This window comes from Trichoderma atroviride, chromosome 7, assembly GCF_020647795.1.
Source record: "Trichoderma atroviride chromosome 7, complete sequence".
NCBI classification, from domain to species: Eukaryota; Fungi; Ascomycota; class Sordariomycetes; order Hypocreales; family Hypocreaceae; genus Trichoderma; species Trichoderma atroviride.
In genome coordinates, this window is record NC_089406.1 from 1945733 (window position 1) to 1968374 (window position 22642).

The 22642-nt window shown below is 46.7% G+C and overlaps 7 protein-coding genes across 7 annotated transcripts; 4 read left to right on the forward strand and 3 right to left on the reverse strand.

Annotated features, from left to right (window-relative positions):
• Positions 1 to 157: 157 nt before the first annotated feature.
• TrAtP1_012647 (uncharacterized protein) lies at positions 158 to 2113 on the forward strand (the record flags this gene model as incomplete). Its single annotated transcript, XM_014088423.2, has 2 exons — positions 158 to 1563; positions 1627 to 2113. The coding sequence occupies 2 exons, from the start codon at positions 158 to 160 to the stop codon at positions 2111 to 2113; spliced, it is 1893 nt and encodes a 630-aa protein (XP_013943898.2).
• Positions 2114 to 2851: 738 nt separating this feature from the next.
• On the forward strand, positions 2852 to 4650 carry TrAtP1_012648 (uncharacterized protein). Its single transcript, XM_014088424.2, has one exon. It carries the CDS (start codon positions 2893 to 2895, stop codon positions 4411 to 4413), a length of 1521 nt encoding a protein of 506 aa, XP_013943899.1. The 5' UTR covers positions 2852 to 2892; the 3' UTR covers positions 4414 to 4650.
• TrAtP1_012649 (uncharacterized protein) lies at positions 4651 to 5796 on the reverse strand. Its single transcript, XM_066115622.1, has 2 exons — positions 5706 to 5796; positions 4651 to 5646 (listed from the first exon to the last, which is right to left on the reverse strand). Exon 2 carries the CDS (start codon positions 5617 to 5619, stop codon positions 4756 to 4758), a length of 864 nt encoding a protein of 287 aa, XP_065971721.1. The 5' UTR covers positions 5620 to 5646; positions 5706 to 5796; the 3' UTR covers positions 4651 to 4755.
• Positions 5797 to 7965: 2169 nt separating this feature from the next.
• On the forward strand, positions 7966 to 8574 carry TrAtP1_012650 (uncharacterized protein; the record flags this gene model as incomplete). The annotated part of the gene is made up of 1 exon (XM_014088425.2): positions 7966 to 8574. The coding sequence occupies one exon, from the start codon at positions 7966 to 7968 to the stop codon at positions 8572 to 8574; it is 609 nt and encodes a 202-aa protein (XP_013943900.2).
• Positions 8575 to 10622: 2048 nt separating this feature from the next.
• TrAtP1_012651 (uncharacterized protein) lies at positions 10623 to 12469 on the forward strand (the record flags this gene model as incomplete). The annotated part of the gene is made up of 3 exons (XM_066115623.1): positions 10623 to 10761; positions 10819 to 12284; positions 12374 to 12469. The coding sequence occupies 3 exons, from the start codon at positions 10623 to 10625 to the stop codon at positions 12467 to 12469; spliced, it is 1701 nt and encodes a 566-aa protein (XP_065971722.1).
• A 5546-nt stretch (positions 12470 to 18015) lies between these two features.
• TrAtP1_012652 (uncharacterized protein) lies at positions 18016 to 18843 on the reverse strand (the record flags this gene model as incomplete). The annotated part of the gene is made up of 1 exon (XM_014088299.1): positions 18016 to 18843. The coding sequence occupies one exon, from the start codon at positions 18841 to 18843 to the stop codon at positions 18016 to 18018; it is 828 nt and encodes a 275-aa protein (XP_013943774.1).
• Positions 18844 to 21903: 3060 nt separating this feature from the next.
• Positions 21904 to 22420, reverse strand: TrAtP1_012653 (uncharacterized protein; the record flags this gene model as incomplete). Its single annotated transcript, XM_066115624.1, has 2 exons — positions 21904 to 22325; positions 22387 to 22420. The coding sequence occupies 2 exons, from the start codon at positions 22418 to 22420 to the stop codon at positions 21904 to 21906; spliced, it is 456 nt and encodes a 151-aa protein (XP_065971723.1).
• Between the last annotated feature and the right edge of the window lie 222 nt (positions 22421 to 22642).

A 22642-nucleotide genomic window follows, 5' to 3' on the forward strand; every position in this document is an offset into this window, starting at 1 on the left:
TTCTTCGTCCCATCCTCCTTGGACTTGGACCGCCTTGTATCTATATATCTATACTATATCCATCTCTCCCACTGGTCATTGGGGAGCGAATCATACGGCTAGAAGCGCAGGTTGAGCGCGCTGTACCACCTTGGATATCGACATCAGCATCGACATCATGGATTCCGCCGAACGAGAGCTCTGGGAGGCAGAGCGCGATGCCTCGGCCGGTCGCTACCAGCGCGCCAGCAACGAAATCGAGCGGGCCATAACAGCGTCGTCGGCCTCGTCGTCTTCAGATCGCGACAGCATCTACCGCCGCCGAACTAACATGAGTCGCGTATCAACGCAAAACGATCTGGAGCGTCACTCCACGGCCCTCAGTCGCATTGCCACCCAGAGAAGCCAGCACGTTAACACCGTTGGAGGCTCAATCCGCTCAGAGAGTAGAGCCTCTCGAAAGCCTCTGCCAGCTTTTGGTGGCGGCAAGCCATACCCCCCATTACTGCCTGCCCAAGAAGAATATGTCGTCGAGTTTGACGGGCCCAACGACCCTCTACACGCTCAGAATTGGCCGACAAGAAAGAAGCTCCTCACGTCTGCCATGCTGGCCTATACTACAGTCGTCGCAACCTTTACATCTTCCATCTTCTCTTCTGCGACATCCACCGTGGCCAGGAAATTCGATGTGGGCCTCGAGGTTGGCGTTTTGGGCACTTCGCTTTACGTTCTGGGTTTCGCATTCGGTCCCTCGCTGTGGGCGCCGTTGTCTGAATTGAAGGGCCGTCGTTTGCCCATTGTCGTCTCCATCTTTGGCTTCTCTCTCTTCACCATTGCGACGGCCACTGCCAAGGATATTCAGACGATTCTCATCTGCCGTTTCTTCGCTGGCTTCTTCGGCTCCTGCCCCCTGGCTGTCGTTGCCGCCGTCTTCTCCGACATGTTTGACAACAGGACTAGAGGAACAGCTATTGCTATTTTTTCCATGACTGTTTTCACTGGCCCCATGCTGGCGCCCTTCATCGGCGGCTTCATTGTTACATCCTATCTGGGGTGGCGCTGGACCGAGTATCTCTGTGCTATTATGGGATTCGCCGCTTTTATTCTCGACTTGTTCTTTCTCGAGGAGTCTTATCCACCAGTCATCCTTGTTAGCAAGGCGTCTGAGCTGCGACGACGGACTAAGAACTGGGGCATCCATGCCAAACAGGAGGAAATCGAAATCGACTTTGGCGAGCTCGTCAGCAAGAATTTCCTCCGTCCGATACGCCTTCTGTTCACCGAACCCATCATCTTCCTTCTCTCTCTTTACATGAGTTTTATCTATGGGCTGCTCTATCTATTCTTCACCGCGTACCCCCTTGTTTTCCAAGGTGTTCACGGATTCACCCCGGGCATTTCTGGGTTGACTTTCTTCGGATTGGTTATTGGTGAGCTTCTTGCTACCTTTACCATCATTGCTCAGGTGCCATGGTACAATCGCAAACTTGCTGCAAACAATGGCATGCCAATTCCGGAGTGGCGATTGCCCAACATGATGGTTGGCGGTATTGCCTTTGCCGGCGGCATCTTTTGGTTTGGATGGTAAGTTGTCAATCCAAAATTACTGCGCCAGAATGAATAGTCAGTAGCTAACAAGAATTTTAGGACTGGATTCTCGGCCGATATCCATTGGGCAGCCCCTGCTGTCAGCGGAATTCTCACGGGCTTCGGCCTCATGTCGATTTTCCTCCAGGCCCTCAACTATATTGTCGATGCCTACCTCATGTTTGCCGCTTCAGCCCTTGCCGGAAACACTCTGATGAGATCTCTCTTTGGAGCTGCTTTCCCGCTTTTTGGGCGTCAAATGTTCGTTGGCATGCACATTCAGTGGGCTAGCACCCTTCTCGGCTGCGTAGCCGTTGCCCTGGCCCCTATCCCATTCATTTTCTACAAATACGGTGCCAAGATTCGAGCAAAGAGCAAGATTGCTCCCGTCTTTTCTGCCCCAGCCGATGAACCCGAATCTTCTGATACCAACGTGGACGAGAACGAAGAGGTGCAGAGAGAGAAGGAAGAAGAGCACAACGCAGCAGCATTGGCCAATGCGCCAAAGAAGGAGAGCGAGGTTGGCGGCCCCGCTGAGACCGTATAAAGGGGTTATGAAGAGATTTTGCCTTTTCTTTTCGTCTTCTTTCCACGTCTGCAACTTGACTTTCTATATATGGGTTGATGATACCATTCCATTTTATATAAATGGACGAGCGGGAGTGTGAGCATGGCGTTTTTGTTTTTCTATTCAAAAAAAGAAGCTTGGTTTGGAAAGCGATATAATATTTTACTAGTACGAATAATGTCTTACTATGAGAGAGGCGAGCGATATAGTATTAGATGGGGATGCTAGAACACGGCCATCGGCCTTGTGTGGATATCAAACAGCGGTTGCATCAGCCAGCCGGGGTCAATCTTACAATATAGAACTCAATGACGGATCTACGTGCTCCCTTGCTTGTGACGGATGATTAGAGTGCTTATGGGTAACTTAAGCATAGCAGTCAAGGAAATAATCAGCACACGTTTCTTATTTTCACACACTATATAATAACCCTAGCAGCCACCACTTTAGTTATAGCATGGGCTACTATTGCTGCTATTGCTATACTGCTGCTGTATTAACATATATCTGTACTTCACGTTTCAGCCTCGGCTGGGGACATGGAACTTGGATTGGAAAAGCTAGATAGCAGCTAGCAGCTACAAGCGTCAGGCGTCTCATGCAAGAATCGGCGGTGCCAAGTCACAGTGCAAATTCCGCACTGTCCTATCCCGCTTAATCGCATATCAGAGCTCTGTCCACCACACCACCTTCATGTCATGAGATTGGAGCTCCCAAGAGCTTTTGACATCATAAACCATGCTTCGAAAAAACCCGTCATGATTCCCTCATTATGCCGCTTGCGCTGCCCCCAGTGGCAGCTACGAGCCCGCATCTGCTCTGCGCGGACCTTTTCAGACGTCAAGCGCCCTTCGTCTGCGCCAAAGCCCATCATTGACATCAAGCACATTCGGCAGAACCCGGAGCTCTATGAGAAGACGTGCCTGGAGCGCAACTACAAGCGTCAGGCTTCTTACCCTGCGAGAATCGGCCAATTGCATGCTGAGTGGCAGCAGCTTCAGAAGGATGGCCGCGCGCTGAGGGAGAGGTCGAATTTGCTGAGGAAAGAGCTGGCGAATTCGGCGACGAGCAGCGATGATGAGGACCTCAAGGATGTGAAGAACATGAGCCGCGAGAAGGTCCAGGAGGAAGCGAGAGCACTAAAGAGCGAGCTAGTGGTGATTGAGAAGAAGGAGGCCGATGCGGTTACGCAGATGGAGGCGCTGGCGCTGGAGATTCCAAACCTCACCAGCGCGGATACGCCAAGGGGAGAGGAATTTGAAGTTTTAAGCTATATCAACGAACCGCCGAGCTTTGAGCAGGGACCTGAGAGGATCTGGAGATCTCATGTCCACATCGGCGCTGAGTTGGGCATTCTCGACTTTGCTGGTGCTGCCACGGCCTCTGGCTGGGGGTGGTACTATCTGCTCGGCGAAGCAGCACAGCTGGAGCAAGCCCTGATCCAATATGCCCTCGCAGTGGTTACAAAACACGGATGGACGCAAGTGTCGCCCCCTACTATGGTGTACAGTCATATTGGCGCTGCCTGTGGTTTCCAACCTCGCGACCAGAACGGCGAGCAGCAAGTCTATGCCATCGCCCAATCCCGAGCAGACGCTGAGCGGGGCGTACCCGAGATGAGCCTGGCGGGAACCTCCGAGATTCCTCTCGCTGGCATGAAGGCCATGTCTACTATCGACGCTGTTGATCTACCTCTGAAGAGAGTCGCCGTATCAAGATGCTACCGTGCGGAAGCTGGTGCCCGCGGCGCCGAAACAAAGGGCCTCTATCGCGTGCATGAGTTTTCCAAAGTCGAAATGTTTGCGTGGACGGGCCCCGACGAGTTTGAAGCCCGGGAAGCCTTTGACGAGATGCTGGACATTCAGACAGAGATCCTCCTCTCCCTAGGACTGTACTGTCGCGTCCTGTCCATGCCGTCGACGGATCTCGGTGCGTCTGCGACACGTAAAATCGACATGGAAGCTTGGTTCCCCAGCAGAGAGCATCACAGCGGCGGATGGGGTGAAGTTACGTCCGCGAGCCTCTGTACGGACTATCAGACGAGGCGACTAGCGACACGCCTTAAGACGACTAGCGGCAAGCTTGTCTTTCCTTGGACGGCCAATGGGACGGCGCTGGCGGTGCCGAGGGTGCTGGCTGCCATTTTAGAGAACGGGTGGGACGAGGAGGAGGGAACGGTGACTATTCCGGAGTGTTTGTGGCCGTGGATGGGGAGGGACAAGATTGGGCCTTCGGCGAGGAGGAGGAAGGACGGGAATGTGGGGGAGATGATGGCGTAAAAAAAGAATAAGAATAAGGGAATAGGGGTGAAAATGTTTGATTTGATTACGAGATATTATGTTTTGGGAGGCACTTTTTGCTCTGGGACTGGCTGTCTTTTCCCTCTTTGTTTTTTGGTTACTTTCTTCGAAGCATGTCAAGTGCGGGTGTATCACGGAATTGGTCGGCTACGTTTGCCGCATGATTGTACGATATAGTGTATGTAACGGGCATGTGCAAAGGGAGAAAAAAGTTGATATCATCTACTTGTCTGGCACCTCTTTCCCCTTTTTGCCTCAATCTTGATTCTCTTCCTTTGTTGATATCAATCTGTGTCATTGTGTCCGTTTCTGATGGCTCTCTTAGAGGCTCCGTAGCTGCTGGGAGTGATACATATCTAGGAGCGATATGTTGCCTCTGGAGATATCGTAGCTAAAAGTGCTGCCGTAGGTATCAAGTTTTGATATAGCGCATGCGGCGATCCAGTCTCCGAAGGAGATCCTCCCAAGAGTGTTCATCAGCGAGATACAGCGTGTCCCCCTCCTGAGCAATATATCTCGCTGTATCGAGGTTCTGCTCAATTGTACGCATTGCTTCCAAATCAAGTCAGAGGATGTGGATTCAGTAGTGAGCTCTCCTATGTATTCCACCCATCGCTCATAGGCCAGTTGATTGATATAGTCTTGGATAGAGATGTTAGGACCAGCATGAGGCAGCTTTTCGCGCAGTTCGTCCTCGAGAGTTGGATCGGATTGCACTTCCGTCTGTTGGCAATTCGTAATAGATTGTTGTACGAGCAGTACAGGAATGCCTTGTTGCTTTGCCACCCATAGTGAAACATTAAGCATTACTACGGGTCTTTGACAGTCGGTTATATACTCAAAGTCTTCAGTCGTACACTTGCCACAGCAACGGACAAATTGAGGCATCGCCCAAAAATACGCTGCTGTGACGTCTTGTGGCCTGCTACCCCTCCAGCTGTATTCTGTGTCTTTCAAATGTGCTTTCAGAAACTGGCGTGGCACTCCGTGAGATGTGAGTACTTGGATAGTTGCCTCATCTAATTGTCCCGGCAGAACTATAGTTCTCGAAGTTGACAACAGCTGGAGATGCAACTCTCCTACGGTGGGCAAGGGAGTGACTCTGTATCGGCCATCTGCCGATTTCAAGACGAATCCTCGCTCATTAGAATCTTCGCCGTTTGTAGCCGTCGATAATACTTTCATCCTTGACGTTATTCAACTAAAGTTTATCTATTATTGATTAGATTTAATATTAATAGTGTCGCAAATAGGATATAATGTTCGCTTACTCAGTTCTGCCTTGGCAAATCGATGAAGATGGATGTGACTGCAGTGGATCAGGGGAGTTGAAGACTTCAAGGGCGCAAGACTCTTTATTCTATAGATGAAAGAGAGGAAAGAAGAGGGAGAGAGAGAGAAAAAAAAAAAAACAGTTTTAGGCAAACGTCTGTTGTAGCTCACGTGCATGTGGCGAGACCAGTGTATTCACTTGACCGCTCAGCGCTGAACAATAACTCACTTTGCCTTCACTGTTTATAGGATATGCGTATTGCGGGCTGATTCATTGATTAAACGCATATCATTTGGCCGAATATCATCTCTATGCATAGCATAGAAAAATATATAATTGGGAGCGTTTTCATTTTTGTATAATACCGCTGTATGAGAAGAAGACAACAATATGAAAGCCTTCATTAACTTGGAGCCGCTCTTCGCTCTCCTGTTCCAAGGCTTACCGCGGCATGAAGGCCATGTCTACTATTGACGTTATTGACCTACCCCTTAAGAGAGTCGCCGTATCAAGATACTACCGTGCCGAAGCTGGAGCCCGCGGCGCCGAGAGTTCGAATTTCCACGGCAGCACACTCTGGGATATAATTCGATAATGGGCACACTATCGAATGTGCATCGTGTTTATTACGCAAGGAGCCAACAATCCTCGCTAACAAGACGGATTTTGCGAAGAATTTACCCTAAAAGTACTGCCATCTATTTTCGCAAGGTTCTTCCAGAGGCGTCCCAAAAGTACTGGAGAAAGCAATATGTTGCGGGTAAGATCAAAGCCTGCAGGCAGTAGAATCCTTGAAGCTCCATATATAAATTGGAAGTATTGACTGAGAGCATATAACCAAGCGGAAAAGAGAGAAGAATGAGGAATGAAATTGCTTCACTCTTCAAGCTATGAATAGGAATTTTGGAGTACAAGTAAGTTTACTAGCATAGACGTCGAGGAAGAATAAAATACAACAACAAATGCAGCCACTTCCTCCTGTAGAGATAATTTTAGCATAATTCGATTCTGAGTTAGCAAAACATCGAAACGGCCACAAAGTATAATGCATTTGTACCTACAGCCAACGCTTTATCAATTTTCACATGAAGTTGCTGTAGCGACTATTGTGTAAAGATATTCTCAAGTGTGCTAATATTCTCAATATAAAAAGGGAAAGCCTTGCTTATCCTAATGCATTGCTTGATCATTTGAACACTAGAAAGTTCAACGCAGCCGAAGATATCGATAGATTTCACATAGACACTATTATTTATCAGAAACATACAGAAAACTCCATATTACGGAAGAAGATGGCTCTATATCTTGCTCTACGTCTCACTCTGCGCCTTATGCAAGCGATTTTGCTGCATATGTAAACGTATATTTATATAGTTCGGTATGCACAAGTCAATTTTGACCAATATTATTTGTTACGTTAGAGTTACGATTTCTTCCTTAGTGGAGTACTGCTGTTATACTTCACGGCTATCTTTTTCGAGCACCTCGCAAAAACACTCGAGCAGCCCAGTGGCCTCCGATAGCGATATTTTTGGACCCAATTTTGGGCAGGATTTGTCTTGCCATCCTTGCGCAGGTCAGCAAGCATCTTTGCTCAGCTGAGCTTCGGCCGGTCTCGCCTGGTCAAGGAGCACTTTGAGTAGTTTTGGTGCGGCGAAACATGCTCGATAACTATGGACTGACGACCGGGCCGTTTGGGCAAACTGCGTACTTTTACTAGGTAGGTAGGCAAAGGCAGATCAGAGTATTCTGGGCGTGCCTGAACAAGATTCATCTACATGTTTATTACTACTACCTTTTAGCCCAGCAAGTATCGGCTCGCAATGGAAATCGACACCTCAGATCAAAAATACTCGTACACAGCGTGCCAAGTGCAAGTAGGTACTGCAAATACTCTGGGCTGTCCAGCTGGGCGACAATTTGGCAAGAGCAAGTCGAGCGGCAAGAAGGCTTCGTTCACCGCCGGCTGGGTGATAGTTTGGCCAAAGAAGCACGGCAGGAACGATTTACCACCAAAGGCTGGCGGTCAGTTGGCGGTCAGTTGGCGGTCAGTTCGTGAACGAGCAAGTTTAAACGGCAGGAACGAAGTTGCCCGTTCCAAATGGAAAGAACTTCCCACATTTTGTTCCGTCTCCTTTTTGCCTATGCCTTCTCTTCTTTTCTTCTCTCCTTTCTTCCTCTTTTCCTTTTTCTTTCATCACACGCGACAGATTCTTTCGTATTGACTGACTGCTCGCGTTCTTCGATCGATACTGATCATGTCGTCGACCATCTCTTCGTGGACTTCCGTGGGCTGGACGGCCATCGGAGTCGTTTTTACTGGAGCAATATTTTTGCTCGCCCTTCTTCAGGCCTGCAAGCCTACTTTGTTTCCTGTTGGCAAATTTTCCAAGGAGGTCAAAGATCTCCTTAACGACGCCAGCTTTGGAAAAATCCGAGACGATCTGGAGGCAATGAAGAGGAACGTCGAGGCGTCGATGACGGCAGTGCCTGCTGGGGAGGCACCTGCTGAGACGCTTCGGGACATCGTCACCTCAACCAGAGACGAAACCCGTGCAATGAGGGAGGCATTGACGGGTCTAGCCTCTGCGTTGACGGCTGCATACGCAGACCTAGCTCCTGCGCTGACGGCTTTCACTGACGAAGTTCGTGCGATGAGCCGGGCATCCACGGACCTAGTCGGTGAAATGACGGCAGTCAGAGGCGAAGTTTGCGCGATGCGAGAGGATGTCAAGAGGTCGAAGGCAGATGTGGCGACTTCGGTCAACGCTCCGCCCGAGGTCTCTTCTGAACTCCGACGGCTGAGGACAGACGACTCGAAGATCCAGAGAGCTGGCAACTCTCCCCTGCGATCCCATTTGGGTTAACAGGGCTCTCGCCAAATTGCCGGCGCGAGAAGGGATCCGGCGACACTTCCAGACCATGCCAGCGATGGTTTGATGACACCGCCCGCCGTCCAGGGCGGTGGGGGCCAATGTCGAAAGGCATTGCGCCCTCCCCAGCGTTGGCTCGCACCTCACCGTGGTGCTGGGGTCTAGTAGCCTTGCCAAAGGTGAAGCCAAGACGAGCCTGTAGTAAATGCCAGTGAATACTTCGTAGATTGATCTACCTGCCTCTACTGATCGGATCTTCATGCTATCTAGTAGACGGGAGATAGGCCCATTCTCCTGTAGGTTCCAGGAGAACCTTATCTGCTTTGCTCCACAAGTGCCTCGCCATGCCTGGCCGATGTCCCAAAAGATGCCTGGATTGCGGCTCTTCCGACCTTTCCTTCGGTTTAACCATACTACTCCACTTCCAGTCAAATGGTGATCTGACTGATCCAAGCTGATTGTAGACGTTGATCTTGATCACCCAACGCTTCTCCTGCAGAGTGATGCTGATACAGTAGTCCGTTAGACATTCAGGACAAGACTTGATGGATTCATGACATGAAATAAAACAATCTGTAGGACACCGAGCAGCTAGCTCAGGGAGTTGTTTTTGAGGATAAGAATATTGGCTGGTTGTAAGATGTGGGCATAGCGGATGCGGGGCGCAATCGATGGGCTTCCTGGGATTTTCTTGATTCTTGTCAGGATATACCGTAATATCTGATGATAGCATCAGTTCATCGCCAATAATACGGGCTCTCCAAAATGTATGATGTCTTCCATCCCAATAACCGTAATCAGTGATTGATGTTGATAATACTTTGGCCCGGGGACCATGTGCTGCCCCATAAAAATGTCGATTCATGATCACCCGTGCAAGAGGATACAACAAAGTTGGCATCCCATGGTGCTTGATTTGATACTTTTCTCTGCAGGTATCCTGGTGTTTCATGTAATAGTGTGGAATTTCTGAATCAAAATGCCGAAACCAAGGCATGCGCCATCGATGGAGTTTGAGGCAAAAGTGGCAGAAATAGTGATGAGGCACGTCCCTTTCTAGGAGAGCCAGAAAGTCTTGTTTCTCAGTGGACGATAGCTGAAGAGGTTGAGAGAAGTAGTAAAGGAAAAATGTCCTGCAAGTTAGAGCAAGCGAGAGGAGCGAGGGTCGATCGAGATATGCTATAATTGCTAATAGTATTTCTGGGGGAATGGTGAGGCAGCCAAGCCGGGGACGAGGCCTTAGGTAGATGACGGTGCGTGAACTGAAACTGATTCTGGATAACGTGAGGGCCATGATTTGTTCGATGGCCATGTTGATAGGCTGATGATTGATGACTGACGAGAGAGAAATCGAGGCTAGGTTGGGAATATTGAATGTCTGGTTACCTACATGTAGTTGGCAAGGCTAGAACTGAAATTGTTCAACAATTTATGATGTCATGTGCAACTTCGCCTTTTCATGTCTGTCTGGCGGGATTAACTCTGCTCTAAGTTGGGCCTATACGCGTGATCGGGACCATCCGAAGGTGGAGCTGAGATCCATTTGTGGGCCGGCGGACCGAATTACACCTGTTCAGTAATAAGTCACCTTGACCCTTGACAGAATCGCACAGAGTTCAAGGCGTATTCGTGATGCCAAAGCCAATCGACCTATTTGTTGCGTTATTGTCTTTTTGGCGAGCTGAACATGGATATCATCAGCAAGCGTCACTTTGGTATTTGTGGGCTATATCCCTTTGCTCTGCAAAATTGACTAGAAACTGGCGATGGGGCGATTCAAAGTAAGGTGGGAGGGCTCATCATTATATCATAACTATATAGTGGGTTTGACGAGTAGGATGCGACGTGCGGATGAAGGAGCCTATGCCATCAACGTATTTGGCTTATGTCATGTAAGGCTGCCGGCGATTGGCACCCAGCCCCGCGTGTAAGGCTGCTGTGTCGTCCTTCATCCCACTGCGATATTTAACCATCTTCTCTCATTGCCATCCTCTCGGCCCACAGCCGTTGCAGCATCATTCGGGGTTTGATGACGAATCAGCATGGATTGCGGCAGCCAAGCGTTCATCTCTGACAGTGTATTTGGCGACAACGCGCGGATCCACCAAGGCAATGTCGATATCGCCAGTCACCAAGGCGACATCAGCATTACTGGCTCTCCGGAAAATGTGCGAATATCCGGTTCGTACTGTCGTTATTCTTTGAAGTTGCGGTATTTGTTCTAATGACTTTAATTAGCCCATTATGCCAGCCCTCCTCAAGATCTAAAGCTTGATTACTTGCCCGCTAGCTTCGACGCCGTGAATAAGCAGCATGTTTCTGGCTGCCTTCAACATACGCGCGAGCAGCTGCTCGCTGATATTCGGACGTGGATTGACCATGATAGCGAAAAGCGCATTTACTGGCTCAATGGAATGGCCGGCACCGGGAAGACTACCATTTCCCTCACGATTGCTCGCGAATATTATAAAAAGAAGCAGCTAGGAGCAAGCTTCTTCTTTTCCAGAGGTAGTGGTGACCTTGCCTCGACTAGAAAGTTTGCGACTACCATGGCCGTTCAGCTTGCTGAATATTCTCCGGTATTGCGACAGCATATTATAGCTGCTGCTACGTCGAATCCTAGAATCAGCCAACTCGCTCTGTATATCCAGTGGGAGAAGCTCATCATAGAGCCTTTGAGTTTATTAGAACCTCAAACCGCTCAATCTCCGCTCCTCATAATTGTCGATGCTCTTGACGAATGCGATAGCGAACGGGATATGGCACTATTGATAGAGAGCTTCGTGAGCACAGTTGCGACTGTTAAAAATATACCACTTCGGATGTTTGTTACAAGTAGGCCGGACCGACCAATTAATCTTGGGTTTGGCATTGTATCCATCAATTTACGTCACTATTTTGCCCTTCATAGTATTGAACAATCTATCGTGGATAGCGACTTGATGATTTACTATCGTCATCAGCTAGCACAACTGTCTCAGCGACACAGCTGGGATGAAGGCCTAACATCTGACGATATCATTCAGTCTCTCGTGCACAAATCTCACGGATTATTCATCCACGCCGCAACTGTTTGTCGATTTATTGATCAAGGAGGCATTCTTGCAGAACAACGGCTTTCGAATCTTTATGCCCTTGGATCTTCCAGCTCTAGAGCGGAACAGGAACTTGATCACATATACACTACAGTTCTGGAAAACTCGTTTAACGGGCATTTAGATGCTGAAGAAACTATCATGTTACAACGACGGTTTCAAAAAGTTGTCGGGTCAATTGTGGTTTTGTTCGACGCGTTCAATCTAAGTCATCTCGCTGCTATTATTGACGAATCAAAGTCAAGGATAATGTCAGTACTCAATACCCTTGGGTCTGTTTTGGACATCTCAGAAGACGACGAAAATAAGATTGATACCCTGCATCCCTCTTTCAGAGATTTTCTCCTGGATTCAAAAAGATGCTGCGACGAAAAATTCCAAATTCCCACCAGACAGCTGCATTATGAACTGTTTGAACGCTGTTTGGTGATTATGCGCAGCTCTCTGCACAAAGACATGTGCAAACTCAAAAAGCCAGGAACAAAGGCGCGGGATGTATCAAGAACCCGAGTGAATAAATGTATTCCTCCTTCAGTTCAGTATGCCTGCAGCTACTGGATGAAGCATCTCCAGAAGAGTGAACGGGGTTGGTTCAATCATGGAGGCGTGGTAGAATTCTTTCGAGCCGATTTTCTTGGCTGGCTCGAAGTACTTGCTCTTTTGGGTCGGCTGACTGAAGGAATGACTATGTTGGCAAGCCTTCAGTCTTTGGTATCAGCTACACCCGTGGCAAACGATTCCCTGAACTGGATAAAGTTGCGCCAACCAAAGGAAAGTTCTGGTCTCATCAATGACCAGACAAGCAGTAGTGAAAAGGTGCTTGGTGATCTTATACGTGATGCCAAGCGATTTGCCTTTCAGCATAGTAGTATTATTGCAGAGGCACCGTTGCAAGTGTATTGCTCAGCGCTTATATTCAGTCCTGAGCAAAGCATTATCCGCCAAATCTACAACAACCGAATTCCGAATTGGATCACCCCTTCTTTTCAGAGGCGCGGTACATGGGCCTCTTACACGCAGCTTCTGTGGCATCCACACAATCCCTGCACCTTTGCTTTCTCACCCAATGGAAAATATTTGGCTTCTGGGTGTGAAGACGGAACTGTTTGGCTGTGGGATGTCGTGACGGGTGCAAATCAACGCATTCTTGAGGGTCATTCCGCTCTGGTTTCATCAGTTGAATACTCTCCCCAAAGCCAACTTCTAGCCTCTGGATCACGGGATGGCACAATACGACTGTGGAATTCTACGACTGGTGCAGCTCAAGGCATTCTGACACATGGCAAAATAGCCAGTCAGGTTGCATTTTCACCAGATGGCAACTCACTCGCCTCGATTTCTATTGGTATTCCCACCGAAAATTGTAGAATACGACTGTGGAACATGGCAAGCCTTGATGAGAAATGGAGCGAAGAATTTCATCGTAAAGCTAGCGGTGCCATCTTATTCTTGCCTGATGGCAAGCACGTTGTTTATAGCATCTCTCAGGTAACTGGACTCTTGGACGCCAATACAGGACATTCCGCTGGTATTCTGGCTCACTATGGAGGAAAAATCTGTTCATCCAATCTATTATCCAGCATCCAAATGATAGGCCTGGGAAAAGACACTCGCGTTGAGCTCTATGATGTTCAAACTCGGACAAGGCGGTGGCTTAGTAAAACTACAAAGGACCTCTCAGATATGGCCTTTTCGCCCAATGACCGAGTCCTCGCTGTAGCTATAGGTTCCGGTTCTATTGAGCTGCTAGATGCTACATCTGGCCATTTAACGCATACTATACAATGCAATACTGAGGACTCGCTTCACCGGACAAAAATCAAATTCTCGCCAGATGGAACATTTCTTGCTTCGCAATTCGACCTCAATACTATCCGATTCTGGGACATGCCTGTGAACAAACAGCAGTCTGCTACTTATTCCGATTCCCCTAGGTTGCCTGACACCTCAACTTCTGACTGTGGTAACTTTGTCGCTATTATATCACATTGCAAACAAAGAAGAACAGACGCTGAAAGAGAGCAATTGTATATATGGGGAATCCAAAACTTGGAAATGATGTATACATTTAGCCTTACCGTCGCTCAGTCTTGGCCTCTGGATATGGTGCTCTCGCCCAATACTCAGTTTATCGCGATCGAAAGTGGGAACCGGTATGACCTATTCGATTGTAGGTCAGGAAAATCCGTGATTCACTCAAACGACTTGTGTTTTGATACAAATCTCGAGCTTGGTCAGAAAAAGCACATCTTTTCTCCCAATAGCAAGCTTATTGCACTATATACCTCTGATTACTCTATCCAAATATGGGATACATCGAATCTGAAGAAGATTCACGAGATCAAAACTATGGACGCGTATAACCGACTTATGGCATTTTCGCCTGATGCTAAGCTTATCGCAGCTCTAGCGATGAATGAGAATTTATCTGTATTCGCCCTCGATACAGGCACTCATTTAGACCAGATCAAAGAAAATATTTATAGAGCAAACCACGTTTATTTCTTAAATAATGATCGACTTCTCGTCTATGGCTTCTGGGAGCGGATCGATATATCTCAAATCCAGCTTTTAGATGCCCGTACGGGAACGGTTTCGCGCGTTTTCAATGTTGGTCACCGGAGGACTTATTATCACAAGGTAAAATTATTATCGCCTGTCGGATGCATAGCAATTTTTGATCATAATGACCATCAGAAGATATGTGAGATATGGGACTTTGAAACTGGCACATTAAGAAGGAGCTTTGAGGTACCTGATGAAGTAAAGCACTTTCATCTGCTCCCCTGCAACGCGCACTTGCGCATAAACGAGGCCATAGTGCCACTTTCATTAACAGATCCGTCCAACTGTTGTTCCGATTTATTATCATTTGAGGGATTTTGGATTAAGCGTGGCGATGAACGGCTGGTGTTTATACCCCAGGACTACGCATCAAATCTCATTGCTATAAGAAGCAATAGAGCTGTCTTTCATCCATTTATCGGGTATGATTGGGAAAGATTTGCCACTTCACAGTTTTTTGATACCTTGGAGTTTGACTTTTCGACGAACGGACCTGTTGTCTAGTATAGAAGGCGCTTTAATGGCGAATGCCAAATGGGCGCAGCATTGTTGGGCTTGTGTGTTCAATTCGTTTTTAGCGCTGCATTATCGTATCCTTGTCTTTTGAAGATGACTGAAGTGGAAACATGTATTTGATAGCCAAGAATCTGGTTCGAGTTTTACTCTCACTATGTATGGGAATAATCTACATTGGTTCAACCAAATCTATGGCTGTGCTCACCATGCTTATTTATATACCTACATACAAGTATCTGATCACTCTATATGGATAATTGGGTTGATTATTCCTGACCAATCTTACGGAGAAAAGGAAAACACTATTGCTACAGGGATTTAGTGCAATTACCCAGGACAGAGGTCAGCAACACACTGTACAGTTGGGAAATCTTCCAATTGTTGCTGTAATTCACTTCATATGTATAATGGAGCTAGTTGCTGATTATAGGCATGCCTGGAATTTCACGTAAACTGCGTAGACGTTAGTGCGAAGTGTCTTTTGGGTTCGAACTCTGGACTTAAAAATAGCATGGATCTTGTGTATGATCAAATTGCTTTCTTGATTTTTGACGAGACTGTATTGTACTATGTATAGTAGATTTAGCTGTCTCATTTCTCGAACGCGATCCAAGACACGGAAGGCCATGTCCCAGGTGGGACTGCAGACGACGCCAAAGTAAGACTCAAAAGCAGTCGAAAATGATGCAGCAATCCGCGGCTTTACGTCTCCATGGACAGCTCTTGGCTACTAGACATGACTCTGTTTCAGATATCTATACGACGCTTGGGTGTGGTTGGATAGTCAGTTTTGACTTTAAGCATCGTCCCATCTTGGAGGACTCTTTCCAGATTCTGGCCGAGGCACGGAGCATCCTGATCCAGCTGCTTTCTCCCTTCTAAAACCGGCCTCTGCAGAAAGCGAGTGAATAAATCTTATGATAGGTAAGACATGGACAAACTGCTGTTGCATCCTGGTCTCGAGTAAGGGCATGTGCCAGAGCATCTGTGACAGCCAAGGCCGCCTTTATCTATGGGTCCCGCCGATCCATGTCTTGATTCAATACGATGACACCAAGGAGGTGAGGGATCATATGAATCTACGGACCATTTTATCGACGGATCCGGCTGTGGGGTAATGAGACAGCCGACAATATGTCTTATGCTTGTCTCATTTTCAGATGTGAAGCTTCAAAGACTACAACGAATATCAGATGTTGTCGTTTGTGTAGCATTATATCAGTGGAAGAATAGAAGATTTGTGACCAGGATATATAAACCCACTCTAGCTCCTCTCATATTATTTCTGTATACAGAGATCAATAAAGCTCAATATCACCTCGCTCTTATTACATACATTCTCTGGAGTATATTTCTTTCTAGTCTTCTCTTATCTATCTGTCCAAGATTCAGCACTAGAATGCCTTCTTCACCTTCCGCGAATATTGCTCACAATGGCAGTGGTTGGTAAGTAAGATTAGATTCGCAAAGTATTTAAAATTGGCATCTTCTACCCTTGCTATTCTTACACAGTCTATGTCTTTAATATGCCCCCGTACCTCATCTGAGTGTTGTATTCACCTAGTACCTAGTTGGGATTCTTGTTGGTATGTTATATGAGAGTTGACTGCACGCCAAGTAATGTGGTAATCCGGAAGTGGTGTTAATAAGACTTCATACAGCTCTGGCAAACCGCCCACGACTACCAGCAATGATGATTCTCAGTGCGCTAGGCTCTATCACAACGATAACATCAACCGATTCCTAGCCGATGAAACTCAACGATGTCCAGTTGGCCTTGGCCCTGAGCAAACACAAAGCGAAGCCGAAACTGTAGGAAAAGCTCGCGTGTTCGAAAATCTGCAAGCTTTTGATGTACAGTTTGACTGCGACAAATTTCCGAGAGCAAAGTACGAGCAAAAATGAGACTTTATATGATCAATGACAATCACTGTATTGTATGAGGATGTACTAGGGTACAATATGTATTCACTGAGAGGGGGCGGAAAGTTCGCGCTGACAATACGTGTATGGTACAAAATTTGAGAAGTTATCTCGCAAGATCTATAAATGGTCACTTAAAGCTAGCTAAACTGAAAATAATTCTAAGTTTTACGTTACTTAATTGACATTAATATAGGGGAGTCTTGAAGGTAGGTATCAAACGAGTGCATGTAAGTGTCAGCAGAAGACTGATCATAAACACGACTGAAGGAGGTGCCATTGTCCGATCACAATGGGCAAGTGAGTTAGCGACAGAAGCTATCGATATCGCCAGTGCTATTCAGAGTATCGGGAGTCATTGCGTTCTCTAGCATTTCGATGACGATCTACAGAGGGGTATCCAGCCAGTCACCATTGGCTTGATAGCCATGGGCGGAGCATTTTACAGCGCCCAGAACTAGGATCAACCGATAGATCTCCGCAATGCTGGCATTGTAAATTACGTTGAGACACATGATACTGTAGGCAGATTTGTACTCGAGTAACAGATTCAGATAGTGGGCCACCACTTGCCGCCCAGACAGGAGCTATCCAGCTCCCAAGTGTTAGTGGTGTTGTTTGACTGAGTCTGAGAGTCAACGAGCCCAGCACCAATCTGATGACTGTCGTATAGGCGCTGACCGGCTAAATCGTAGAGGCCATTGAGGTAGGCGCTGAGTTGCAAGTCATTCTGCGTCGATTTGACGGTAAACCGTTAAATGGCGTGCCTGGTGCCGAGTTGTCGTAGCCCGAACATTTGTGTCAAGTGAAGACGCACGACCAGTATTTTGGCGTGGTATCACCGTAATTGATCTTGCAGACTTCAAGTCTCGTGCGTAGACACCAGTTCGGTACTGCGGAGGAAGAACAAACATGTTTGCATGTCCGTGCATGCGAATAGATCGAAACTGTTGCGTTGATCAACAGGCTTTCTATAAGCAAGAGGCAGCATAAGTTCTGAGGTAGCTGTGACTTACACGATAACAGAATTAGCGGCTACTGGAAGGAGAAAAAGAAGAAAGGCTTCTCCATTAGCCTAGAACAGCAAGGATAAGTCAAGTCTCTCATACTTCTGATACCTGTAGTTCATCCCTATATTCATTTCCATCTGGCTGGCTACGAGAAAAACACAAAACGATTCATCTCAAGCAGGAGAATCTAGAAAACAAGCTAAAAGCCCTTTTTCTCTACAGTCAAGGAAAACAACCAACCCTTTATCTCCGAAAGCCAGACCTTTACTTGCACCTCCAGTTCCAACCTAGCATAACTTGTCTTTTGTCGAGTGTTGTCCGTTAAACTATAATTTAGCCAAATTTGCTTTCAAATCTACTTTTGGTGGACAAATATTCCTTGATGAGCCTTTTATAAAGTCAAGCAACACTTGCACATCGACAGAGTTTGACAACTGTTTCAAGTAGCTCTCCAAACCTTTATCTCCCTTATTCAGAAAGGTCACAAACGCGGTTCTCAGGACTGAGATCCTCTCAGATGGCCATTCCCGCCGTCTCAACCCTTCATCATTCAAGCCTACTGTCATCGCTCTGTTTCCGATAACGGTAGAAAAAGGCAAAACATCCCTGGTGACCATACTTCCTCCGCCGACAAATGCCAGCTGACCAATCCGACAAAATTGATGAATGCCAGCTTGTCCAGAAACAATGGCACCTCTGCCAACAGAGACGTGACCAGCTAACCCAGCTCCGGTAGCGAGCACCACATCGTCATCAATCTGGCAGTCGTGGCCGATGTGGACGTTGGTCATTATATAACATCGGTTTCCGACACGCGTAATACCGTCTCCGTCAGCTGTGCCTATATGTATTGACACAAACTCCCTGATGATGGTTTTGTTCCCAATGACTAGAGCAGTGTTTTCACCAGAGTACTTCTTGTCTTGCGGCGGTCCACCCAAGACAGCATATGGATATACTTTGCAGTTCTTGCCTAGTGACGTTGACGATAGAATCGTTACGTTGGAGACAAGCTCTGTGCCATCTCCAATAGTCACATTAGATCCAACATGGCAAAAAGGGCCAATTTTGACGTTGTGTCCGAGGATACAGCTGCTGTCGAGTAGGCTCGTGGGATGGACAAAGGTATTTTGAGGTTGTATAAGTGTGTCCATGATGAAAAGCACAGCGAAGATCGATAATCGCGATCCCAATAGGGATCTATTGGATTCAAGTCGTGCAATTCGTATCCTTTCCGTTCATCTAAACTGGGAGCCTCCTATGTTATAGCAGGTACGCAGAAGGCGGAGTTCTTTAAAGAGCCAAGACGGGCCGCGATATGGCGGGATAGATCCCGCATCCTTGAATAAATAGTGCTTACACAACAATGTCAGCTGTTAAATAGTGCTACTTGGAGACGTCCTTGTCCTCTATTCTGCTTGGGCAAGTGATCTAAGTTACTCGCATGACAGACCATTCCCTGGAGTCTAGTTTACATCGCAAGCGGCTTGTAGAAAAACAGGGATCGAAAAGGTAGTTGATTAACACAAATTAGAATGATACGCACCCGAGGGTGGCAATGTATCCTCCATGACATTGTTCGTATGGCTTAATGTACGCGTATACTATTCAGTTCACAACCCCCATCTTTTTACCAACACTTGCATGGATGGCAGATATTTATCATCAGACGTATTTTTGGATCAATTTCAGCCTCACGTAACTGCGTCTGTAATCCCAGAGGCTAAGCATTGAGGAGAGCTAGCCAGCAACAGTAATCATCTTTTCCGAAGCCATGCATCTTCGGCCCCCAAATTCTCCAACAATATGTCGTGCGTCAGCGACCGAAGTCCGCATTCTATGGCGACAGCCGTTTAATACTTCGCCTGCTGTCGGCTCGCAGAACCATGGAGGCACGCCAGAATCGGTGGCTGTTTCCCGAAGCCCTCATTGATTTCAACGTTTGCATCCACTAGACCGGATATACAAGCCTCTTTTGATTAGCATCAAGTTCTCTGAATCGATACCGATCAGCAACAACCGAAGCGGAGCATCTGGCCTAAGCAGTAATGTAAAGTCTCTACACGAAACAACAACCTTAGCACTATGCTTCACAAATTAAGTGCTCACTTTTGATCAAGTGGCGATCCAGAAAATCCTAGTACAATAGCGGGTGTAGCCTATGCGACACAAACGATAAATGTGTTGATATCCATAAGCTGTTAGTCGTCGCTAAGATTATGTGTCTCGTTATATCTTAAGTATAGTGTTGTGATGTATACAAGTGGTCTGTTCAGTTAGAGTTAGGCTATCAATCTTCTGTCTAGCTTATTCCAAGCCTATGTACATGGCTCAGTCAGTGCTTAGCAGAAACTCGCAGGGTTGAGAAACATGGGCTCTGCGAGTACTATTGTTCTGTCCATAATAACTTTTGCACCGCTGCGGTGAGATGTCGCACAAGTGAAACACAAAATATAAAATCTCAGCAGTCTGTTTGCTCCAAAGTTTTATGAGAATAAAATTCGACCGGAAGCAAAATAACCTCTGTGAAACTACAAATTCCACTCTTCCGAAATTCTCTCAAATGCGACATTGCCAATTATATAGGCTACAATTTGGGTATCTAGGAATATCAGCTGTTAGCACTCATAACAAATTTCCGATAAGCTATAAATCGATCAACTTACGACCGCTAAGGCGTAATTAGTTATAGGAATTCACAATGGCAAGGGAAAGGATTAAACGTACCTAGGAAGCAAAGGAGTCACACTTATATCAGCAACTCTCAAATTTTGTAACCCGAATACTTTCAAATGGGAATCTACACAACTCATGGAATCGTCCGGCGTACCCATTTTGACTGTGCAGCTGGGATGAAAGAGACCCATGCCAGCAGCCTGGGTAAATGCCTTTGAGACAAGATGTGTTAGCAAATAGGTTGACAGATTTACGGTGGGATTATACTTGCCTCAATATCTTCATCATTGGATGAGGATGGAGCCAGGATTGGATGCTTTATATACTGCTTCAGATAAGGCGCATCTAAAATTCTCAAAGTCTCCTTAGTAGCTTCCATCAGGGCAGCACGATCGAATGGACTGGCGAGATAGTTTGGATCAATGACCGGTGGAATGTTAGGATCAGCACTAGCAATAGAGACTGATCCTTTGGATTGTGGGTTCATCAACGTAATGAACATGGTGAGATAGCCATCTTGTTTGTCTTCAAACACGTAAGTGGGCGGAATTAGAGGGCCCGGCTAGGATTTTGTCAGCTGCTTTCCAACAACGATACAAGAAGTCTCACCATTGCCAGTTCAAAATGAGGCGTAGTCTTATTTAGAAGTAGCTCTCGGGATTCGGAAGGGAGCTGGTTGAATCCTTCCAAGTCAACTATACCAGGCAACTGAAGAAAGGCTGTAACGGCTGAAGACATGTATTGTGTCAATGGTCCCGTCTTTGAACTCTTGAGTTCATGCTCGGCAGCAGATATTTTCACCTCATCAGAAGAAAATGACACTCTTTCCGAAAAACCATGACCCATATGATACACCACTGGTATGCAAGGGTGGTCGGAAAAGCCCTTGCCGACACCTGGGAGGTCTTGTACAACATCGATTCCGAGCGATTGCAGTTCATAAAAAGGACCAATCCCGGAGTGAAGTAAGACATGTGGGCTGCCAATTGATCCCGCAGTGAGTATGACCTCCTTACTTGCAAAGTCTATGACTGTCTTAGCAAATCAACTTGTCCTGTTGACTAGCACATGGTGGCTTACATTCTGAACCATTGCACTGCACGCCTATAGCTCTCTTTCTGTCGAAAATTATCTTGGTAACAAAAGAGTCTCGGTAGATTTGCAAATTTGGAAGACTCTTGTTGAGGAATGCCGAGTCGCTCGTTGTCCTGAACCCTTTCTTGTTGGAATTCAGGGATAGTCCAAAGCCAATAGGATTGCCGTCGTTTTGGTCCAAGTTTATTGGATACTAAGTCGGTGAGTTAGAAGCTTGCAGCCATTTGTGCCCCAAATGGTCCGATTTACATACCCCAAGTTCAGCCGCAGTCTCCAAAATGTGTTTTGCCTCTGGTTCTATCAATGGACCAATTGATACTTCTATTGGCCTAGAGCAATCGTCAATAAGAGACTTTAGTCGCTGCTTATAGAGTGTAATTACCCTGAAAAGCCGTGGCAGTCGGCACTTTGCTGGGAGAACTTTTCCCAGCCAGTTGGTATTTTTACAGTGGCATTTTCAATCTTTCAAACTTCAGCTTTAGCCTAGTCGTAAGGTCAACGGAAAGAAGTACCTTTTTAATACTGTTGAGTATAGACTCGAATCCCCATTCTTGAGCTTTAGTTCTCTCGGCCCAAGCATCAAACTCGCCCCTGGCTCCGAGAGACCAGACTTGGAAGTTGATCTGCGAGCTTCCACCGAGGCCTTTGCCTCGAATCATGTCGATTTGTCTACCGCCATAATGGGCCTGAGGAGTTGATTTTGACCCATAGTTGAGTTCAGGGTGAGTGACCGCCAGAGCAAACCGGTGATACGTCTGGCGCAGTGAATCGCTGTCCTGTTTATCCCCTGCCTCGAAAAGCGCAACGCTTGGCTTTGTTGCAGTCGATGCCAACTTTTCGGCAATGAGGCAGCCGGCAGTTCCGCCTGGATAACCAGTTAACTATTTTGATGTCTGGCGCTTATAGACAGAGGGTATTTCTCTTACCACCAACTACAATGAAGTCGAAGGTCTCAGCCATCTAGAAAGATGTTTTCGTTATGAGTAACAAGATTGGAAACTTCTTGCTAGTGGAATAGATATGAGATGACTACATTTTCCTTTAATACTAAAAAACAAAAACCTTATTACCTGAGGTTATATCATTTCGCACTCGCACTCGCATTGTATTTGTTGATTATTGATATCCATGCGCAAAAGAAGTAAATGTTAAGATAAGCACTATTTCGGCCCTCGGAATTGT